Below are 20234 nucleotides of genomic sequence, written 5' to 3'. Positions count from 1 at the left end.
AGATACTTACAAATCTGTCCCTTTTCTGAGAAAGCAGTAGATGCTCTTTATAGGAAAGTTGGCAGCAGAGGCAGCAAAGAGGCTCGACAGCTGGACGCTTGTTGAAATCTCGGGCAAACGCTGGCATTCGGGCGGGCCACACTGGTTTTCTAAGTAGCGCTGGCTTGTTCCGTCCCCTGACCGGGTCCTCTGTCCCAGGCCACGGAGGAGAAGGAGGAGATGGAGGAGCTGCAGGCCTACAACCGGCGGCTGCTGCACAACATCCTGCCCAAGGACGTGGCCGCCCACTTCCTGGCCCGGGAGCGGCGCAACGACGAGCTCTACTACCAGTCGTGCGAGTGCGTGGCCGTCATGTTCGCCTCCATCGCCAACTTCTCCGAGTTCTACGTGGAGCTGGAGGCCAACAACGAGGGCGTCGAGTGCCTCCGCCTGCTCAACGAGATCATTGCCGACTTCGACGAGGCACGTGGGTCCTGGGGCGGGAGGAGAGTAGAGACCGAGGCCCTCTGTCACTGTCACCAGACCTGACTGCTGATGGCGGGAGGGGAGTAGAGACCGAGGCCCTCTGTCACTGTCACCAGACCTGACCGCTGACGAGGCCCATGGTCCTGGGGCGGGAGGAGGTAGAGACCGAGGCCCTCTGTCACCGTCACCAGACCTGACTGCTGACAAGGCACGGGGGTCCCTGGGGCGGGAGGAGGTAGAGACCGAGGCCCTCTGTCACCGTCACCAGACCTGACTGCTGATGTCGGGAGCTGGGCCCTGGTGCCCCGGCACTGTCCCAGGCACCTCGCCTGCGTTTCCCCCGTTATAATGTTATAGCTGAAGACACTGAGGCCCGTGAAGAGTCTCGCTTTAGTCACTGCCAGGACGTGGCAGGGCGGGGGTTTCAGCCCAGCCTGTGCCCCTGGGCTGCCCGCTGAGGCCCGGCCTGGCTGCCTTGCCACCCGCTCCCATCATCCAACCATCCTCCCGTGCCCTCCAGGGCGGGCCAGGGCCCCACGCTGGGACTGGCCGTTGAGAGTCACAGAAGGGAGGACTCCCCAGGCTGAGGGAAGAGGCAGGACAAAGCCGTTTCTTTGTGTGTCACACCCTCGTTGAGCAACTACACTGGGCACTGTGTGCAGCCTCGGCCCGGGGGCTCACTGTGTAGTGAGTGTGGGGGACCACCCCGTGGGAACCCGGGGCCTGGGCGCGGAGTGGGGACCAGCAGTGTCAGGAACAGCCTGGACTGCCAGGGCAGTGGGGTGACTGCAGTCAGATGACATGGGTCTGGGGGGGCTCCCAGCAGGTCCTGGGCGTAGGAGAAGGGTGTCCCGCTGGACCAAGTGAGGTTTTCCTGGGAGGAGGGGACGTGAGCCAGTGAAGGGGAAGATGGCTACCAGCCTCTGTTGGGAGCGAGAGACCCGGAGGGGACTCTGACCTGACCCCAGGGGCTCCTGCTGTGGGCCCACCCGGAGGGGACTGTGACCTGGCCCCGGGGGCTCCTGCTGTGGGCCCACCCGGAGGGGACTGTGACCTGACCCCAGGGGCTCCTGCTGTGGGCCCACCCGGAGGGGACTGTGACCTGGCCCCGGGGGCTCCTGCTGTGGGCCCACCCGGAGGGGACTGTGACCTGGCCCTGGGGGCTCCTGCTGTGGGCCCACCCGGAGGGGACTGTGACCTGGCCCCGGGGGCTCCTGCTGTGGGCTGACCCGGAGGGGACTGTGACCTGGCCCCGGGGGCTCCTGCTGTGGGCTGACCCGGAGGGGACTGTGACCTGGCCCCGGGGGCTCCTGCTGTGGGCTGACCCGGAGGGGACTGTGACCTGGCCCCGGGGGCTCCTGCTGTGGGCTGACCCGGAGGGGACTGTGACCTGGCCCCGGGGGCTCCTGCTGTGGGCTGACCCGGAGGGACTGTGACCTGGCCCCGGGGGCTCCTGCTGTGGGCTGACCCAGAGGGGACTGTGACCTGGCCCCGGGGGCTCCTGCTGTGGGCTGACCCGGAGGGGACTGTGACCTGGCCCCGGGGGCTCCTGCTGTGGGCTGACCCGGAGGGGACTGTGACCTGGCCCCGGGGGCTCCTGCTGTGGGCTGACCCGGAGGGGACTGTGACCTGGCCCCGGGGGCTCCTGCTGTGGGCCCACCCAGAGGGGACTGTGACCTGGCCCCGGGGGCTTCTGCTGTGGGCCGACCCGGAGGGGACTGTGACCTGGCCCCGGGGGCTTCTGCTGTGGGCCCACCCGGAGGGGACTGTGACCTGGCCCCGGGGGCTCCTGCTGTGGGCCCACCCGGAGGGGACTCTGACCTGACCCCGGGGGCTCCTGCTGTGGGCCCACCCGGAGGGGACTGTGACCTGGCCCCGGGGGCTCCTGCTGTGGGCCCACCCGGAGGGGACTGTGACCTGGCCCCGGGGGCTCCTGCTGTGGGCTGACCCGGAGGGGACTGTGACCTGGCCCCGGGGGCTCCTGCTGTGGGCCCACCCGGAGGGGACTCTGACCTGACCCCGGGGGCTCCTGCTGTGGGCCCACCCGGAGGGGACTGTGACCTGGCCCCGGGGGCTCCTGCTGTGGGCTGGCCCGGAGGGGACTGTGACCTGGCCCCGGGGGCTCCTGCTGTGGGCTGGGCCCGGAGCACATAGCCTCTCTGCAGCAGTGAGTGCGGAGGAGACCAGGCTGTTGGGGGCATCGGGACTTGGCACTGATTTGGTGACAGAGACGGGCCCACTGGGCAAACTGGGGAGGCGCGAGGGGCCACGTTGCTGCACTCTCCCGTAGACCTCTGCCCCAGAGTCAGGGGTGACTGGGTTTGGCCCTCTTCAGATCATCAGCGAGGATCGCTTTAGGCAGCTGGAGAAGATCAAGACCATCGGCAGCACCTACATGGCTGCCTCGGGCCTTAACGACACCACGTACGACAAGGCGGGCAAGACCCACATCAAAGCCCTGGCCGACTTTGCCATGAAGCTGATGGACCAGATGAAGTACATCAATGAGCACTCCTTCAACAACTTTCAGATGAAGATCGGTGAGCCCGCCGGGGAGAGCCGAGGGCTGCAGGGGCTCCCGTCCCCCCACCCCCATTCTGCATTAGTGACCTGGCCCAAGCCGAGGCTGACGTCCTATTGCGTCCCTGCCCAAGGGGCTGTGGTGCGCACCCCTCACTCAAAGCGCACTCCTGGCGCTGAGGGGTGCCTCCCCTGCATACTGGTGTGTGGGTGACATGCACGGGACACTCGAGGTCCCACCTCACCACTCGCTGGGAAGGCCAGGTCAGACCCAGGCTGTGCCTGCCTGAAAGCTTTGCAGGGGACACTGTGTGCTAGGGGCATAGGGCCTCTGGTCGCTTACCTCACGGGCATGGCTGTCTCACTGATTTCAAGTTGATGCTGACTGAGTGCAGTAGTTTATTTTAAAATATTCCAATTCGGCCCTGGCCGGTTGGCTCAGTGGTAGAGCGTCGGCCTGGCGTGCAGGAGTCCGGGTTCGATTCCCGGCCAGGGCACACAGGAGAAACCCCCATCTGCTTCTCCACCCACCCCCTCTCCTTCCTCTCTGTCTCTCTCTTCCCCTCCCGCAGCCGAGGCTCCATTGGAGCAAAGATGGCCCGGGTGCTGGGGATGGCTCTTTGGCCTCTGCCCCAGGCGCTAGAGTGGCTCTGGTCGCGGCAGAGCGACGCCCCAGAGGGGCAGAGCATCGCCCCCTGGTGGGCGTGCCGGGTGGATCCCAGTCGGGCGCATGCGGGAGTCTGTCTGACTGCCTCCCCGTTTCCAGCTTCAGAAAAAAAAAAAAGTATTCCAATTCATCCAGTAAAAATAAAAAGCAGTAAAACGAAATACTCATCCATTTTAAATACAAAATGAATAAATATGGTCCCAGTCATTCAATATGCAAATTTATAAACCTAGTGAACATAACAATTCTACAAAATTGTTAGTAACATAAAATGAATATAGTAAAATATTTTAAAAAACTGAACAGGGAAAGAATCATAAAATGGACAATGAAATGATTATGTTTCAACATTTTAAAAGAGTCATTTTAAGAAAACAAAAGGGGCCACTAGGGTTATTGCTGAGTTCCAAGTGGGTTCTGTATGTGAGCAATCTTCCAGGTTTCGAGAGCTTTTCTAATCTACACAAGTTTGGGAAGGAAACAATGAGGATGTAGACATCAGCCAAGTCAGTGTATCGTCCCTGGACCCCTTAGTCAAATGCTTCAGCCCTCCTTGGATGGCTTTGAGGGGGCTTTGCAGGTGCCACGGTTGTGCCCCACGGGGCTGCCACGGAAGAGAGGGGATTCCGGCACAGGCCCTGGGTCAGTGTCACAGTCAGGGACATCGTCTACTGGCTCAGAAGACTCTTTGAACCAAAACCCTGTATCATTCTTTCCTCTTTTGTGTGTTTCATTCTGTTGTTTTATTACCCCAGCCTTGTATTCTGACAAGTTTCAGCTCTGCAGAATTGAAAGGCTAGCGCAGTGAAAAACCCTGCACATCGACAGGCAGGCACTGGCTCCTCCCTCCTGCAGCACAGGACGGGTCCAGAATTACGACTCTGAAAGTGGGCTCCGTAAAGTTCAAGGTGTTTCTGCAGTTGGTTTTGTTGTTAGCATATGTCTTACCAGGGATGCTCAGGCTTCTGTGTCAGTTATACCCGCAGTAGAAATTCTGCTTTGTTGAGTGTTGCTGCCCTCCTCTTCTTTCTTTTTTATAGTTTAAATATTATTTTGTATTGGTTTCAAGTGGTTAGACAATCATATACTTTACAAAGTGGTCCCCCGATATTTCTAGTACCCACCTGGTACTCGTGAAATCGCCATTCTTATTTTCCTTGTACCCCACCTTTTCCACCTGCTTTGGTTTGTATTTTTGTAAGCGGCCTCCGCGCCATCGTGGGACCAGGACTGGAGAGTGAGTGACAGGCAGACAGCAGGGCGGGCAGTGAGGAGCCCCGGGTGGCAGGGCCTTGCCCCAGACTCCGGACCGTCTTCACTGAGAGGCTCGGCCGTTGGCCAGCGAGTTAGACAGTCCAGCCTGGCACGTGGGGTGAAAAACTATACGTGGTTTGACAGGACTAAAGGGGAAGGGCCACAGAGGAAAGAATTTTGAGAACTGATGACATTTCTGAGTGAGTAAACTGATGACATTTCTGAGTGAGTAAGTGGCCTGATTGGGCCTATGTGGGAGTTTCTGCGGTGTGTGTGGTCTTTCCTGTTACACACAAGAATCAGTTAAGTGGGCCTGGCCAGTTGGCTCAGTGGTAGAGCGTCGGCCTGGCGTGCGGAAGTCCCGGGTTCGATTCTCGGCCAGGGCACACAGGAGAAGCGCCCATCTGCTTCTCCACCCCTCCCCCTCTCCTTCCTCTCTGTCTCTCTCTTCCCCTCCCGCAGCCGAGGCTCCATTGGAGCAAAGATGGCCCGGGCGCTGGGGATGGTTCTGGTCGCAACAGAGCGACGCCCCGGAGGGGGAGAGCATCGCCCCCTGGTGGGCAGAGCGTCGCCCCTGGTGGGCGTGCTGGGTGGATCCTGGTCGGGTGCATGCGGGAGTCTGTCTGTCTCTCCCCGTTTCCAGCTTCAGAAAAATACAAAAAAAAAAAAAAAAAAGAATCAGTTAAGCAGCGATGAGGTTAATAAGGCCTGACCTGAGATAGACAGTTCATGCAATAGGAGTGAGTGCCCTGGGGCCTGGAGACACGGTGGAAATGTCTAGAGAATGTCAGTTGAGCCAGATGTGTCAGGGAAGGGCTTTGCCTGGAGAGCGGGCGGGGGGGACTTCGGGGGAGGACAGGGACAGGCACACGAAGGCTCAGAGGCGGGGGTGCTCAGTGTCGTCCCGGTCCTGTGGTGTCCCTGCCCTGGCTCAGAGGCAGGGAGGATTACTTGGAGAGGGAGGAGATGGTGGGTTCAGAGCTAGATTCCAAGAATGAGAAGGTGACGCCCCTGAAAGAAACAGGAGGAAGAAGAGAAGAGCGAATTCTGGTGCGCTGAGTCTAAACTGATGGTGAAATTTAAATGCCACCGAGAGAGACGATTAAGGAAAGGCAATAGGTAACAAAAGAAGTCACTGGAAACACTGCAGAGGGCAGTCTTGGTGATGGCCTTGCAGGGGCTGAGCCCTGTCTGGGTGGTGAGGACACAGGTGCGTTGGATGTGTGAACAGGTTCCTGTCATTTGATAGGAACAGAGAAGTGGGAGCTGCAGGGTAAGCACAGCCTCAGGCTGGAGGACCCTGGTTGTCCTCAGACTGAGAGTCAGCGGGAGAGGCTGCTGCGTGTGGAGGGAGGAGTAACAGTGAAGGCAATGCTGGTCTGAGTCCTGATGAGCACATGACTTCTGTCCCCTGCAGGGCTCAATATCGGCCCCGTGGTGGCTGGGGTGATCGGGGCCCGCAAGCCGCAGTACGACATCTGGGGCAACACGGTGAATGTGGCCAGCCGCATGGACAGCACCGGCGTGCCCGACCGCATCCAGGTGAGTGCAGGAGGGCCCGCCACGCGCCTGCCCCACAGCAGGGACAGCACCGGCGTGCCCGACCGCATCCAGGTGAGTGCAGGAGGGCCCGCCACGCGCCTCCCCCGCGTCAGGGCCTCTGCCTGATGCCTCGCGGTCTTTGGGGCACGCCGCCCACGGTTTCCAGCCAGAATTTCTGCAGACAAGCTCGAGGGGAATTGAGTAGTTGGCACTGATGTCTTCTGGAAGCTTGGAAGACACGATTGGTTTCAGGTTCTCAGTACCTTGGACAGATCTCCGGGACTGGCAGCGCTCACAGAAGGAACTTGCTGGTCAGGGAAGGAACGAGAGGGCACACCGGGAGGCTGGCCGTGCCAGGAGTGCCCAGGCCACAGCTCGGGCTCACACAGGGACACAAAGACGGCCGGAGGGAGCGGGGCCTTGCCACATGGAGCCCACAGCACTCAGGGACTTGTCCAGGAGAACCAGACAAGGTGCTGTCCCTGGGATGGTGCCTCCACCAGCCCAGCAGTCGTGGGGCCTGGCCAGAGACCCAGGACGTTTCCTCCTCCTCCATCCTTTGTAAGCTGCTGCTTGTGGCTCCCAGGCCTTCACTCTTCAGATGCTGTCTCCGTTTTTCTCGGGCCTCCCCTGATTCTCTCTGCTCCAGCCTACAACAGAGAGGCCCTGGACTGGGCTCCCGTCTGCACCAGCACCACCACCCGCACCCCGACTCCCTGTGAGCTGTGGGAGGGTTGCTTAGCTTCCCTGGCCTCAGTTTCCCCAAACGTTAGCAGTGCTTTTTTTATTGCCTTTTGCTCACACTGACACCACTTAAATGTCCCCTCGCATCACTCTCCTGAAGGGTGTCTGAACACGGCTGGCCCTGCACGAGGCCCTAGCCAGACCAGCCCGGCCTGGCTGGCTCGTGGGTGCTGCCTGAGGGGCCTGGCCAGATGGCCTCTCACCTCCACGCCTGTGCCAAGGGGAGGAGGGCAGCAAGACAGGAACTGGGGGTCCTGAGGGGAGCTGAGGAGAAAGGCCTGTGTGTCCACTGTGACAGGTGTGAGGGACGCTGTCAACCACCACACAATAAACCGGCACCTGCCCGTGCACGGGGCTTCACCGTTGACAGAATACACTTAACAATGCAGCAGGGGTGCCTCCCCGGAGCCCACCAGAGTCCCTGGCCTCTTCCTCCTGGCCCGGTGGCCATGCAGCAGGCTGCTGTTGCCGGCTGGCAGGAGCGCGGGCCACGCTGAGAGACGGCCCTTGGGTCGCCTCAGGAGACCCTTGTCCGTGCGGCTGCTGCCTCGCCCTGCAAAAGTGTAGTGTGATCACTGAAGCCTACGGTGACTTCTCCTCTTGTGTCCGAAAGCTGAAGGAGCGACAAGCTCCGGAACCGAGCCGGCTCTGCCAGCTATCAGCTGTGTGCCCTCAGGCAAGGGACCTAGATTTTTGGAGCCTGAGATAATAGTACTTAACTCATAGATGAGATGACATAAGCAGTAGTTCTCAAACTTGTGGTAAAAAAACAACTTCTTAAAAATATTTCTGGCCTGACCTGTGGTGGTGCAGTGGGATAAAGCATTGACCTGTAACACTGAGGTTGCCAGTTCGAAACCCTGGGCTTGCCTGGTCAAGGCGCATATGGGAGTTGATGCTTCCTGCTCCTCTCCCTTCTCTCTCTCTCTCTCTCCCCTCTCTCTAAAAATCAATAAATAAAATATTTAAAAAAAAAATTTCTGCCTGACCAGGCGGTGGCGCAGTGGATAGAGCGTCAGACTGGGATGCCGAGGACCCAGGTTCGAGACCCCAAGGTCTCCAGTTTGAGCGCAGGCTCATCTGGTTTGAGCAAAAGCTCACCTGCTTGGACCCAAGGTCGCTGGCTCGAGCAAGGGGTTACTCGGTCTGCTGAAGGCCGGCGGTCAAGGCACATGTGAGAAAGCAATCAATGAACAACTAAGGTGTTGCAATGAAAAACTAATAATTGATGCTTCTCATCTCTCTCCATTCCTGTCTGTCTGTCCCTATCTATCCCTCTCTCTGTCTCTGTTAAAAAAAATTTTTTTTCTGCTGTGTCGGAGTGAGCGTTTGGTCAGTAACCGGTCACGTGCGTGCTCAGGCTGCTGGGAGGGCCCCGCTACCTTGCCCTCAGCCTCTGTGCTCCCCTGGCCGGGATGGTGGCCATACTCTGAGTAGCGCTGAAGTGGCTCATGTGGAGTGCTCACCACAGTGCCTGGCACGTCACTGTGAGGTGCTTTCATGAAGGAACCCGTGTCTGTCCCCGGGAGCCCCGGCCAGGGAGATGCCACCCACCGGGTCCAAAGCAGTCAGGCAGCGCTTCCCGACGGCAGTCACAGCTCAAGCCACTGGTGGCCTTCTTCTCTCCTTTGCCTCCTCAGGTCACAACAGACATGTACCAGGTGCTGGCTGCCAACACATACCAGCTGGAGTGCCGGGGTGTGGTCAAGGTCAAGGGCAAAGGCGAGATGATGACCTACTTCCTCAACGGAGGGCCCCCGCTCAGTTAGCAGCTGCCAGCAGCGATGCCAGGCAGCCTGGCCTCCAGAGCAACGGCAACGGCTTCTTTGTGCGCTGGGCGGGCAGGTGGAAGCCCGCGCCCCAGCCCAGGTCGCTGCGCCAGTGAGATTTTCCACTTTGACTCCAGAAGCAGCTTCTGCCTTTGTGGGCGGGCAGCGGCCTCGGTCCCAGGCCCCAGGGTGCCAGCGTCCTGCGAGCACCGAGCTGACCAAAGATGTTTCCCTCCGTAGAAGACTGCTAGACTCGACCTGGATCTTGAGTTTTCTAACGGGTGCTGCGCTGCGCGGGTGGAAGGGCGCGCTCCCGGCAGGAGGACCGGTGTGTGGCCACCCAGCGCGCAGGCGCAGGGCTGCGGGAGGCCTGTGTCTCCTGGGCGGGCAGGTGGAGGATTTTGGCTGGGGGAGTCTAGGGGCCCGGGGGGGTCTGCTTTTCTCTGTGAGCCTTTGAACTTCAGATAGACGCCGCCGGCCCCTGCTCCACGGAGGGAGCTTTCGGGCAGGAGTGCCGGCTTTGGAAGGACTGTGGCCTTTATCGCAGCCCCATCCTACACCCCCCACACAGACAGTGCCCCTGGGAGGGGGCGGAGGCCAGAGGACCTGAGGCAAGGAGCGGTGGTTCTGAGAGAAGGAAAATATTTATTAAATAAAACAAAATGAGTTTTCCGTGCCCTTCTTTAGACTACGTTAGTTGTACGCGTGTAAGAGACCCACAGGCAACTGAAGAAGCCACTGGGGAGGGTGGGCGGGGATCCCAACTTGTCTTTTTGTATTTTTTATTTTGTATCATTGAAAACCTTGGAGATCTAACAAATATACAAAATTCTATATTTTGTAAATTCTCTATATTAGAACACAGCTGTGCACAGCGGGCGTGTGCTCATTTGTACTGTGCGTGCATCAATGTGTACCAGTGTGTGTGCATGTGCACGCGTGTGCGTGGGTGTGTGTGTATGCCGTGGAACTGGTCTCATACAGGATGCCTGCTTCCCTCACTTCAGACTTGGCAGTTTTGGCTTTTCCCAGGTCCAAGCAGAGCAGTGCATGACCTTTGAGGTGCCCTGTGTCAGATTAAGGAGGAACATGCACGGACATTTCACCCCATCTCCCTAACACAAACCCGCATCTCACGTCCCTAAGTGAAATGCAAATAGGATGGTGATAAAGCAAAATGCTGCTTTCCCATCTCAGGCCGAGTTGGAACCAAGGGGAGTAGCCTCGCCCTGCAGCAGACAGCTGGCCTCCGTCCACCTCCCCTCCCTGCAGTCTGCCACCCGCTGCCTGCAGAGAGCTCAGCCAGGCGGGGCTGTGGGGAAGCCTGCCTGGCTCTCCCGTAGGCTGGGTGGCTCTCTCTGGAGATGACCCCTCAGTCTGGGGAGAGATGTGCAGCCGCAGGTTCAGGGAGGGGGTGGCCTGGCCCTCTGCCTGCAAACCAGAGGATAGAGCCCCACTTCAGAGGCCACGGGCAAAGTGAGCAGAAATTGTGATGCCTGTTTTTTCTTTGGGGGAGGGGGCAGTTAAACATACTGACAAAAGAATTTGTATTTGTGTACCCTCTGAGGGAGGCTTTTGGAAAATGATACACTATCAGAAGTATTTATACAGAATCCTTGGGGCCTGTGCCCAGGCCTTTCCATTACTTCTCAGGGCAGAATTATTCTCACTTTCAAAGCAAGCTTGAAGGAGGTGGGCTGGCAGCTGTATGCCCGCTGCTGAAATGTTACTGTGATGCCCACCTGCACCACCTCTCACTGGACATCAGCTCCGGCCTCCCCTGCCCACGCACCATCGCCCTCCCTGATTTGAACACAGCTCTGAGAAGCAAGGCTCATGGACCAGAAACTGCCAGCCGGAATCCGTCGGCGCTTCTGCTGTCTCCCCCTGAGTTCTGCATCGGCCCGCATGCCCGCTGCCGGGGGCTGGCTTCCTCCGTGGTGTTCTCCAGTCCCTGCCCCTCCTCAGCACCCAGCAGCGGTGCTGCGGTTTTCTCTTGCTTCCTACCTGAGTGACGCGTGTGTGTGTCTGTGTGTGTGTGCGTGTGTGCGCCGAGTTCCTCTCGTGCTTCCGTTATCGTGACCCCCACCAGCCTCGTGGGGGTCCAGCACCCCCCAGCAGTGACTGGTGACCACGTGCAGTGCTAGCTCTTCATTCCCTCTAAGGGGTGTGCACTCTTTTTATTCCTGCTCTTGCAAAAACGGATACAATTATGATTTCCCATGGAAATTGAAGTCTATTTAAGTAATTGAACTATTAAACACTTTCACTGGTAATGTGTCCTGGTCTGATTTGCTGCTTGGGCTGTGGGCCTCGCTCTGGTCTGCCCCTGGCTGGGCGCTGGAGAGGGGCCGTGGAGTGGGCAGGGACTCCCACGTGGGGTCAGCACACGGCTGTGGGGAGGATGTCAGCTGAAGACGGCGGTCACAGTGGTGGCCAGTGGGGAGGACACTGGTGACCTTGGCAAGAGTCAGTTCATTGGACTGAGGGGCCGGTGCCAGGCACAGGAGGCTGACCAGTGAAGAGATGAGAGGGGGCAGGAATGGAGGATGGATCGAGGATGGAGCCAGAAAAGATCCAGGGTCTGGGGAAGAATGTTTTAAAACAGACAAGCAAAGCATGTTTCCATGCTAAGGGAGAAAAGGGTGAAGGCAGGAGAGAGCACAGATCACTGAAAGGACCGAAGGCAGTCGGCGGGGAGAGGACACAGGCTGGAGGAACACTGAGTTGACCTGGATTGCTGGTAACAATGGCTCCCATTGATTGAGCGCTGTGTGCTCAGCACTGCGCTAAGCACTAGAGAGACATCCAGTCCTCCCGGCCACCTCATTTCACTGAAGGAGTGGGCAGAGGTTGAGTTATTTGTCTAAGGTACTTAGAAGTACAGCTAATTATGAGATTTAAAGCAGGCCTGTCTGCTGAGCCCATGCAGGGAACTTCCTGCATGCCCTGCTATTCCTCGCCTCCCCCTCAACAAGCAGATGGGAACGGGCGGGGGGGGGGGCAGGGGACGGGTAGGAAAGCAAAAGGGCCCCTTTCAGCAGCTCCTTCCTGCTGTCCCCTCTGCAGGTAGGGCTCAGGAAGACCAGAGGGGCTTGGTCAAAGCGGTTTTACACACGTGTCAATGAAGGAGCCGGTGAAACATATCACTGGCTTCACAGCAACAAGAGCCACATGGGGACGCAGATGTGGCAGTCTTGGGCACAGGTAGGCCTTCTGCTTCAGAGAAGGGACATCATTAGTACTTCAAATGTGTGCAGTGAAGGATGTAATTGTATAGAGCTTGTGTTCAACTTGGAACTTCAGGCTGGGGTACATCAGTTAGAAAAGGACACCAGGGCCCTGGCTGGTTGGCTCGGTGTATAGTGTCAGCTCAGAGTATGAACGTCCTCAGTTCGATTCCCAATCAGGGCACACAGAAGAAGCAACCATCTGCTTCTCTTCCCCTCCTGTTCTCTCTTCTCTCTTTCCTTCTTGCAGTCAGTGCAGCCAGTGGCTCAGTTGGTTTGAGCGTTGGCCTCAGGCACTGAGGATAGCTCAGTTGATTCGAGCACTGACCCCAGACGGGGACTGCCGGGTAGATCTTGGTCGGGGCAGAGGCAGGAGTCTGTCTCTTTATCTCTCCTCCTCTCACTTAAAAAAAAATGAAAAGGAAAGCAAATGATACGGAAGACCAAACTGCAGGGCTGATGGGCCTCAGTGGGAACCTCCACTCCTGAAGAAGCCCCACCCTGCTGTGGCGAATGGAGACAAGGCGTCAGGCAGGTGCCAGAAAAGCGCACGCGCGTGCACACCAGAACAAAGGTGTACAACTCAGAACCTCCCTAACCCAAAGGTGTACAACTCAGAACCTCCCTAACCCAAAGGTGTACAACTCAGAACCTCCCTAACCCAAAGGTGGACAACTCAGAACCTCCCTATCCCTTCCGTCCCCCTCTCCACTGAGCAATCCCAGGGGACATACTTGTTTTTCCCTTAGACAGCTATGCTTCTTTTCCAAAAGTATATCCATAGCTAGAGTGTAGGCAAACCTAATTAGCATTCCAATGAGCATATCCATACCTAGACTGTTAATTGGAAAAGATGCCATTGATGTGTGGGCTGAGCTGTGTTCACACTGACAGCAAAGACCTCTCTCTATAGCCAGGACCAGACTTTCCGCCAACACGGTGATGACTTGATTGCGGGAGGGAGTCAGCAACAAGTTCGTGGGAGGGCGCGGCGAGCCTGGCACACTGAGGAGGCCAGAGCTCAGTCCTCACCAGGTGGCCATGTTACTTCAAGGCTTTCAAAGTTGCAGATACAATTAACAGACCTTTTTTTAAAATTAAGCATCACCTGAGTGGCATATAAATAAATCAGCAGGAAACGAGCTGCCCGGAGCCTGGGAAAGGTGCTGAGCCCATCAGTGCAGGTCAGGAAAACACTGGGCATTGGGGTGTCCACAGCTCAAAAGTATGCCAAGCAAACCTGACCTGTGGTGGCGCAGTGGATAAAGCATCGACCTGGAACCTGAGGTTGTCTGTTCAAAACCCTGGGCTTGCCTGGTCAAGACACATATGGGAGTTGATGCTTCCAGCTCCTCCGCCCCCCCTCCTCCTTCTCCTCTAAAATGAATACAGTCTTAAAGAAACCCAAAACAAACAAAGACAAGCACACATTAAAATAGAGAGAGAGAGAAGAAACGTGCCAAGTGCAGTCTCACAGCCCGAACAGGAAGCTGCAACCGCGGGACAAACTCTGAACACCCACAGCTTCTGGATTTGTCGAAACCAAAACAACTCCCCAGTGAAGACAATGAACGCAGCAGGGCCGCCTCCAGAAGGGCCGGCTGTGCTGGCTGCGCAGCACCCCTGAGCTAAGGCCTCGGGAGGGGTGGGACGGGCTGGGGTTGCCTGGAGGGGGGAGGGCACAGCAGACCAGAGACTACCCCCCCCATTTGGATAAACTTCACAGTCACTGCTCATTCACCTCCCCAGGCCCAGGAGGATGGCGCAGCCCTGGAGGAGAGGCGGCCTCGACACTCGGGTTGGCACTAGCCCACAGGCTCCTGTCTAGTGTGCCGTCCTGTGCTGACCACCTTGGCAGAACTAGAGGGCTCACCACTCCTCAAGGCTGACAAGATCCAATGACAGGAGCCCTACAGCTTTTCTTATCGTTCCAGATTTTCAAAAACGTACTTTTGGTGTCTTTCCTCTTGGTCATGGGAGGAAAAATAGGCTATTTGCTGTCCCTCTGCCTGTCTTTCTTTCCACCTACAGGGTCACTGCTACTCCAGACAGACAGAAGAACAAAGCCACATGAGGCCTTGGAATGGCTGGTCTCCAAGAGCTCCTCCTTCTCCAGCTTCTTTGATTCTAAACAGTCATGTAACCCCACCTGATCCTCATGTGCCAGCCCGCGTGTATGGCGCAAATGTACAGCATCCAATTAGGATTTAAGATTCTAGAGCCAAAGGCAGAAAAACAAATGAGGTGAAAGCATCGTGCCATGGGTGGTCTGTGGGTAGGTCACTTCCACACCAGTCGGAAATGGCTGTCCTCCTCCAGATACCAAGCCAGCAGCCACGTCTGCCGAGCGCGGCAGCAGCGTGGCCGCTGGTCCTGGCCTAGCAAGAGCCCTGGTCCAAGGAGCAGGGAGGGGCAGGTGGAGGTTGGTGCAGGCTCACAGCATAAGCAGAGGGTCCAGAGACGGGATAGGGGAGAAAGACTATAATGAGCAGGAAAATGGGTCATCTAAGTCCGAGGTAAAGTAGGCATCCTGTCCGCACTGGCTTGCCGGCCCCACACCTCAGCTGCCCATCTGGTTCTAGTGAGCAGAACCCCCCGCCCTTGATGAGCACACACCTATCCCAAGGGTCCTCTCACGCTGCCGGTCTATTAGGCCCATGAATGTAAAGAATTCTCACTGTAATCCATGAGGGAATCACACCATTTTTCTGTTTTTTGTTTTCCCCCTCAGCCAATTTTTAATTTAGACCTGCTTGGAATCTCTAGTTTGTTGGCATCTCTGGTTATTTTAACTGAGACTGTATTTCAATTTTGCAAAATTTGCTTCTCTGCTTTGACTTTGTTGGTTATGTACAGTGGCACTTCCCTGACTCACATGGGACTCTTTGGGGGTGTGGAGGAGTGCACTTTGTTTCAGATGAATCTTTTGAAAGCTAAGTTGCATTTGTGCTTTTTAAAAGTGCCTTGAGCTCTCACATCCCCAGCACCCACATATTTCCAGTTGGTGAGTTGAAGGCTGCTAGCTGCCTTCTGACCCCACCCCACTTCCCATAATGCACAGCACACACACACACTCATGGGGGCCCTTACAGAGTGGTGGGCACTAGGATGGCCACCATACAAGACTGCCCAACAGATCAGGTTAGAATGTTAAAAGTAAGGGACGAGGGGGCCACACTGGGTAAGGCGAAGTTCCCAGAGGCACCCTCCCCAATCAACAGCGGTCCAGTGTCCGGGCGACTGGGTGAAGGGCAGCTGTCACCTCTTGGCTGTGTGACACTGGGTAACTTCATCCTGCTTCCTTACCACAGGTGGCTTTTAGCTCACAAAACCTTCTGTATAGAAAACACCTGATGTACAGCATGCGTTGGCCAACGTGACTCTGCAGTTCCCTTCTCCACTCTCCCAGCGTCCCCAGGGCCCTGCCTAGGCGTCTGCACACAGAGCTCGCCCGGGGACTTGCCTGCTAGGTAGGTATTTCAACATGATCCTTCCTCACTTAGATCGGCAACTTCTAAAAAGCTCTGTGCAATGATTTATTATACTTTGGGGCATTTCCAATTTAAATGACTCTTAATACCTTGAAAGGAATAGCAACATCAACAAGAAAGACCACAGCCTGGTAGAAAATGCAGTCCTAACAGTCACTGTGCCAGACTCTGTTCTAAGCACTTTACATTTATTGAATCATTTAATTCTCACAACTCTTTGCCCAAGGTTATTCTCCCCACTTTATAGACGAGAAAGCTGAGGCAGAGAGGTTACGTGGCTTACTGATGTCACAATATTAGCAGAAGGGATAGTCAGGGAGTCTGGTTCCAAACTCATAGTCACTATTTGATAATGCAAATAGTTACCTTCTGGGGTTTTTTGTTTGTTTGTTTAATGTTTTCAGATATATGGACCACTTAAAGCAGAATTTCCATGAAATTATTTCATAGCAAAGAACCAATCTATTCTACATTTCAGCTAGAAAAAGCAAATGTTTGTAACACGTGAAACACTGGAGAAACTAACATTCTTTGTCAAGAATCGTGAATTCATGAGCTAGTTTTACTACAAAGACTAAACTGTATATGTCCTTGCGCTAAAAGCTAAGACACACTAAGGTTCACCTGAATGTTAATTGCAGCCATCTGTCCTGTCACTATCACAGATGCAGGAATTTTAGGAAACTATGCTATTCAGCCTAGGACACTACACAGCAGGAGTTAGCACTGCTGACCTGATCTCGTTCATTAAAAAATTATATTACACATATTTCTTAAATGTTTCTACATATTTCCATGTTGCCTGGCTTTAATATTACATGTGGTTAAGAGCATGAGTTCTGGCCCTGGCCAGTTGGCTAAGTGGTAGAGCCTCGGCCTGGCGTGCGGAGGTCCCAGGTTCAATTACCGGCCAGGGCACACAGGAGAAGCGCCCATCTTCTCCATCCCTCCCCCTCTCCTTCCTCTCTGTCTCTCTCTTCCCCTCCCGCAGCCAAGGCTCCATTGGAGCAAAGATGGCCCGGGCGCTGGGGATGGCTCCTTGGCCTCTGCAACAGGCACTAGAGTGGCTCTGGTCGCAACAGAGCGACGCCCCGGAGGGGCAGAGCATCGCCCCCTGGAGGGCAGAGCGTCGCCCCTGGTGGGCGTGCCGGGTGGATCCCAGTCGGGGCGCATGCCGGAGTCTGTCTGACTGTCTCTCCCCGTTTCCAGCTTCAGAAAAAAGAAATTAAAAAAAAAAAAGAGCATGAGTTCTGAGTAAGACTGATCTGGATTGAAATCCTGGTGCCACCACATAGGCTAGATTATGACTGTGGTCAAATTGCCTAACTTCTTTAGGCTTTGGGTGCTGTCTACAAAGTAGAGAGCCTCCACAGTCGCTTTCTGTGAGGATGGTGGGTTTGGCACGCACAGTGCCAGTGCCCCTTCATGCCAGCTTTGGCTATTAGCAAGTGTGCGTGCGTGTGTGTGCTACACACACACACACACACACACACACGCAGTGTCTTCTCTCTGAAAGTCTCTGTGACATAGCAAAATTAGCACCAACTTTTTTTAAGTGACAGGAGGGGAGATAGAGAGACACCCGTATGTGCCCCACCCAGGATCTACCCAGCAACCCAGGTCTGGGGCTGATGCTAAAACCAACTGAGCTATCCTTAGCACCTGGGGCCGACACTTGAATCAACTAAGCCACTGGCTACAAGAAGGGGAGAGAGAGAAAGGAGAGAGGGAGGGGAAGAGAAGCAGATTGTTGCTTCTCATATGTGCCCTGACTGGGGATCGAACCTGGGACATCCACATGCTGGGCCAACACTCTTATCTACTGTGCCAACTGGCCAGGGCAGCACCAACTTTTGAATCATTTAAAACCTGAATCCCAAGTGAGCCTGAGAGTTCCCCCTACCCCTTCCTGCCCCAGCTGCCATTATGTAGAGGATTCAGCACTGGCCCACAAAAGGTGCTAACAAGCATTCTTATTAATTCCTAGGCACTGGGGGGAATTTAAAGTGAAAAGACAAAGTACTGTTCACCTGTAGGCAAGGTCCTGATGACTGCCTCAAAGAAAAGCATGGGCACAGGACGAGACACGCGCCAAGGCGGAGGTGGGCGGGGCTGTCAGGAGCACATGGGAAATGGGGTGCATGAGTTTGGTTTCTGTCAGCGGGAGCCTCAGTGTGCTTTCTGTTGATGACACTTGCATTGCTGTGTTCTGGGATGCAGGAGAAAAGGGCAAATGTGAGCTGTGGATTAGGTTGGGCTGAAAATAATGTTTGTTGCCAAGGAAACGTCAGGAACAATTTGTAAGGCAAGGGTATTGCTTTCAGGAACACTTGCGAACCAGGCCTGTTCTCTCCTTGAGTTTCCTACCGCCCCCAATTGTGCTGAGACTCTGACTCACGGGCACTGCCCATGTAGAAGGAAGTGCATGCACACATATCAGCACACTCACTGCTAACAAGCATCGAGTACACGACTACATGGCTCCCACCATGCAGTGCCTCAACGCCATGATTTCATCTGCTACATGACTAACCCAGAAAGTCTGGCCGCTCAAGGAAGAGCTGTTATGACAGTGGCAGCCACACACACTGCTGTGTGTGTGTGTGTGTGTGTGTGTGTGTGTGTGTGTGTGTGTGTGTGAGAGAGAGAGAGAGAGAGAGAGAGGGAGGGATAGGGAGGGAGAAAAATGAGAAGCAATTATTCGTTGCAGCACCTTAGTTGTTCATTGATTGCTTTCTCATATGTGCCTTGACCTGGGGGCTTCAGCAGAGCGAGTGACCCCTTGCTCAAGCCAGTGACCTTGGGCTCAAGCTGGTGAGCTGTGCTCAAACCAGATGAGCCCGTGCTCAAGCTGGCAATCTTGGGGTTTCAAACCGGGTCCTCCGCATCCCAGTCCGACGCTCTATCCACTGCGCCACCGCCTGGTCAGGCCTTACTGCTTCTTTTTGAAAAGCTCAAACAGGAGGCTGTAATATGCCAGTATTCAATATCACTCCCTGAACACTGAAGATTATCAGACCTTAACCCTAATTAATAATACTAGATGATCAAATCTAACCCTAATCAGTAATACCAGAAGACTTAAATTCTCAACTGACACAGCCTTTATACACAAACTCATTTATAACTCTGGGAGTTGGCAGGTTTTCTTTTACTAACTTTTAGCTAAGATTATTACTAAAGCCAGTTTAAACCAAAAATCAGGTTTGATTTTACACAGCATTTTTAGGTAGAAAGAATAAATAATAGAGCAGAAATATTTTTTAAAAAAAGGCTTGACAAAGAACACTAAGGCTAACTGTTCAATCTGGTCTGACAGGTGGCTGGCGTAGAAATAAATTATCTGTACTTTTACCACATACGCCGTGATACTGTAGCTCTTAAAGTGAACAGTCTGTTAAAATAACAAGTAGGTAAACATTCTCTCTCTCTCTCTCTCGGAGATCCAACAGTTCAGCATGAGTCCTCAGATTATTTAGTAAAGTTTTGGAATAAAGGCCAAGCAACTGCCTTTGTGGTGGGCTGCTAGCCCCAGAGGGAAGCACTTCCGTGACAGAAAGGTTAAGATGCAGAGGATAAATCTGGTGTGTGGAACCTTGACCACGTGGGCTCTGAGGTTCCAGACATGGCCTAACAGAAATGGAGCCAAGCATTTCTCCAGACTGAAAATTCCACTGTGAAAAAGACAACCCAAGGATAGCACATTCACTTTATAGAAGTTATAAAATTACAAAACCGGGTCAAGTTTCTCCATGTCTCCAGGCATTTGTCTCGAATGGATTTTCAAGCTTTAACATGATACTTGGTCTCTCACCTTAGGATAGGAATTCTTACTTATGAGAACAAAATCCTCTTATTAGCCACACACACAGCCCTGAAATGAAAGCCTCTGAAAGCTGGGTCAAGTCGAGGACAAGGTACAAACAACTCATCTGTACATACGGCAATTGCGCTTCTGTTCATTCTTGCATTGCATAGGACCCCCAAGTGCGCACGCTTCCACCAGAATTCCTCAGGAAGAGGTCTCCCCTGAGGAACTGGTGTGCTCTGACTTACAGTTAGAGGAATGGAAACCTGTCCCTTCTAGTCGAACTTCTGGGAAGTCCATGAATCCAAGTTTATACCTGATAGCAGCAATGTCCTTCCATTTTCAAAGATCTCGATTTTCTCCTGTTTCTATTTTATTACTATTATTTTATATGTCTTTTCTTGGTATGCTGCTTCAAATTCTTTTAGAAAAAATGCCAGGTATAAATGTAACTTTTAGGATATAAAAGGCTCTTTGTTCTTTGAGTACGCCTTCATTAAAAAGTGTTATTTCAGGCTCTGGCCTGTTGGTTTAGTGGTAGAGCATCGGCCTGGCATGTGGGAGTCCCGGGTTCAATTCCTGGCCAGGGCACACAGGAGAAGCGCCCATCTGCTTCTCCACCCTTCCCCCTCTCCTTTCTCTCTATCTTTCTCTTCCCCTCCGGCAGCCGAGGCTCCATTGGAACAAAGTTGGCCCAGGTGCTGAGGGTGGCTCCATGGCCTCCGCCTCAGGTGCTAGAATGGC

At 54.8% G+C, this 20234-nt stretch overlaps 1 protein-coding gene across 1 annotated transcript in view; it reads left to right on the top strand.

Annotated features, from left to right (window-relative positions):
* ADCY5 (adenylate cyclase 5) overlaps window positions 1-9642 on the top strand; it is a 165777-nt gene extending 156135 nt beyond the window's left edge. Inside the window, exons 18-21 of the mRNA XM_066240786.1 lie at window positions 199-462; window positions 2801-3005; window positions 6324-6448; window positions 8833-9642. Of these exons, the coding sequence (XP_066096883.1) occupies window positions 199-462; window positions 2801-3005; window positions 6324-6448; window positions 8833-8961 (723 nt within the window). The 3' untranslated portion in view covers window positions 8962-9642. The remainder of the gene's footprint in view (window positions 1-198; window positions 463-2800; window positions 3006-6323; window positions 6449-8832) is intronic.
* Window positions 9643-20234: the final 10592 nt, after the last annotated feature.

This window comes from Saccopteryx bilineata, chromosome 8 (assembly GCF_036850765.1).
Source record: "Saccopteryx bilineata isolate mSacBil1 chromosome 8, mSacBil1_pri_phased_curated, whole genome shotgun sequence".
NCBI classification, from domain to species: Eukaryota; Metazoa; Chordata; class Mammalia; order Chiroptera; family Emballonuridae; genus Saccopteryx; species Saccopteryx bilineata.
This window is presented reverse-complemented; position numbering and strand designations above follow the sequence as displayed.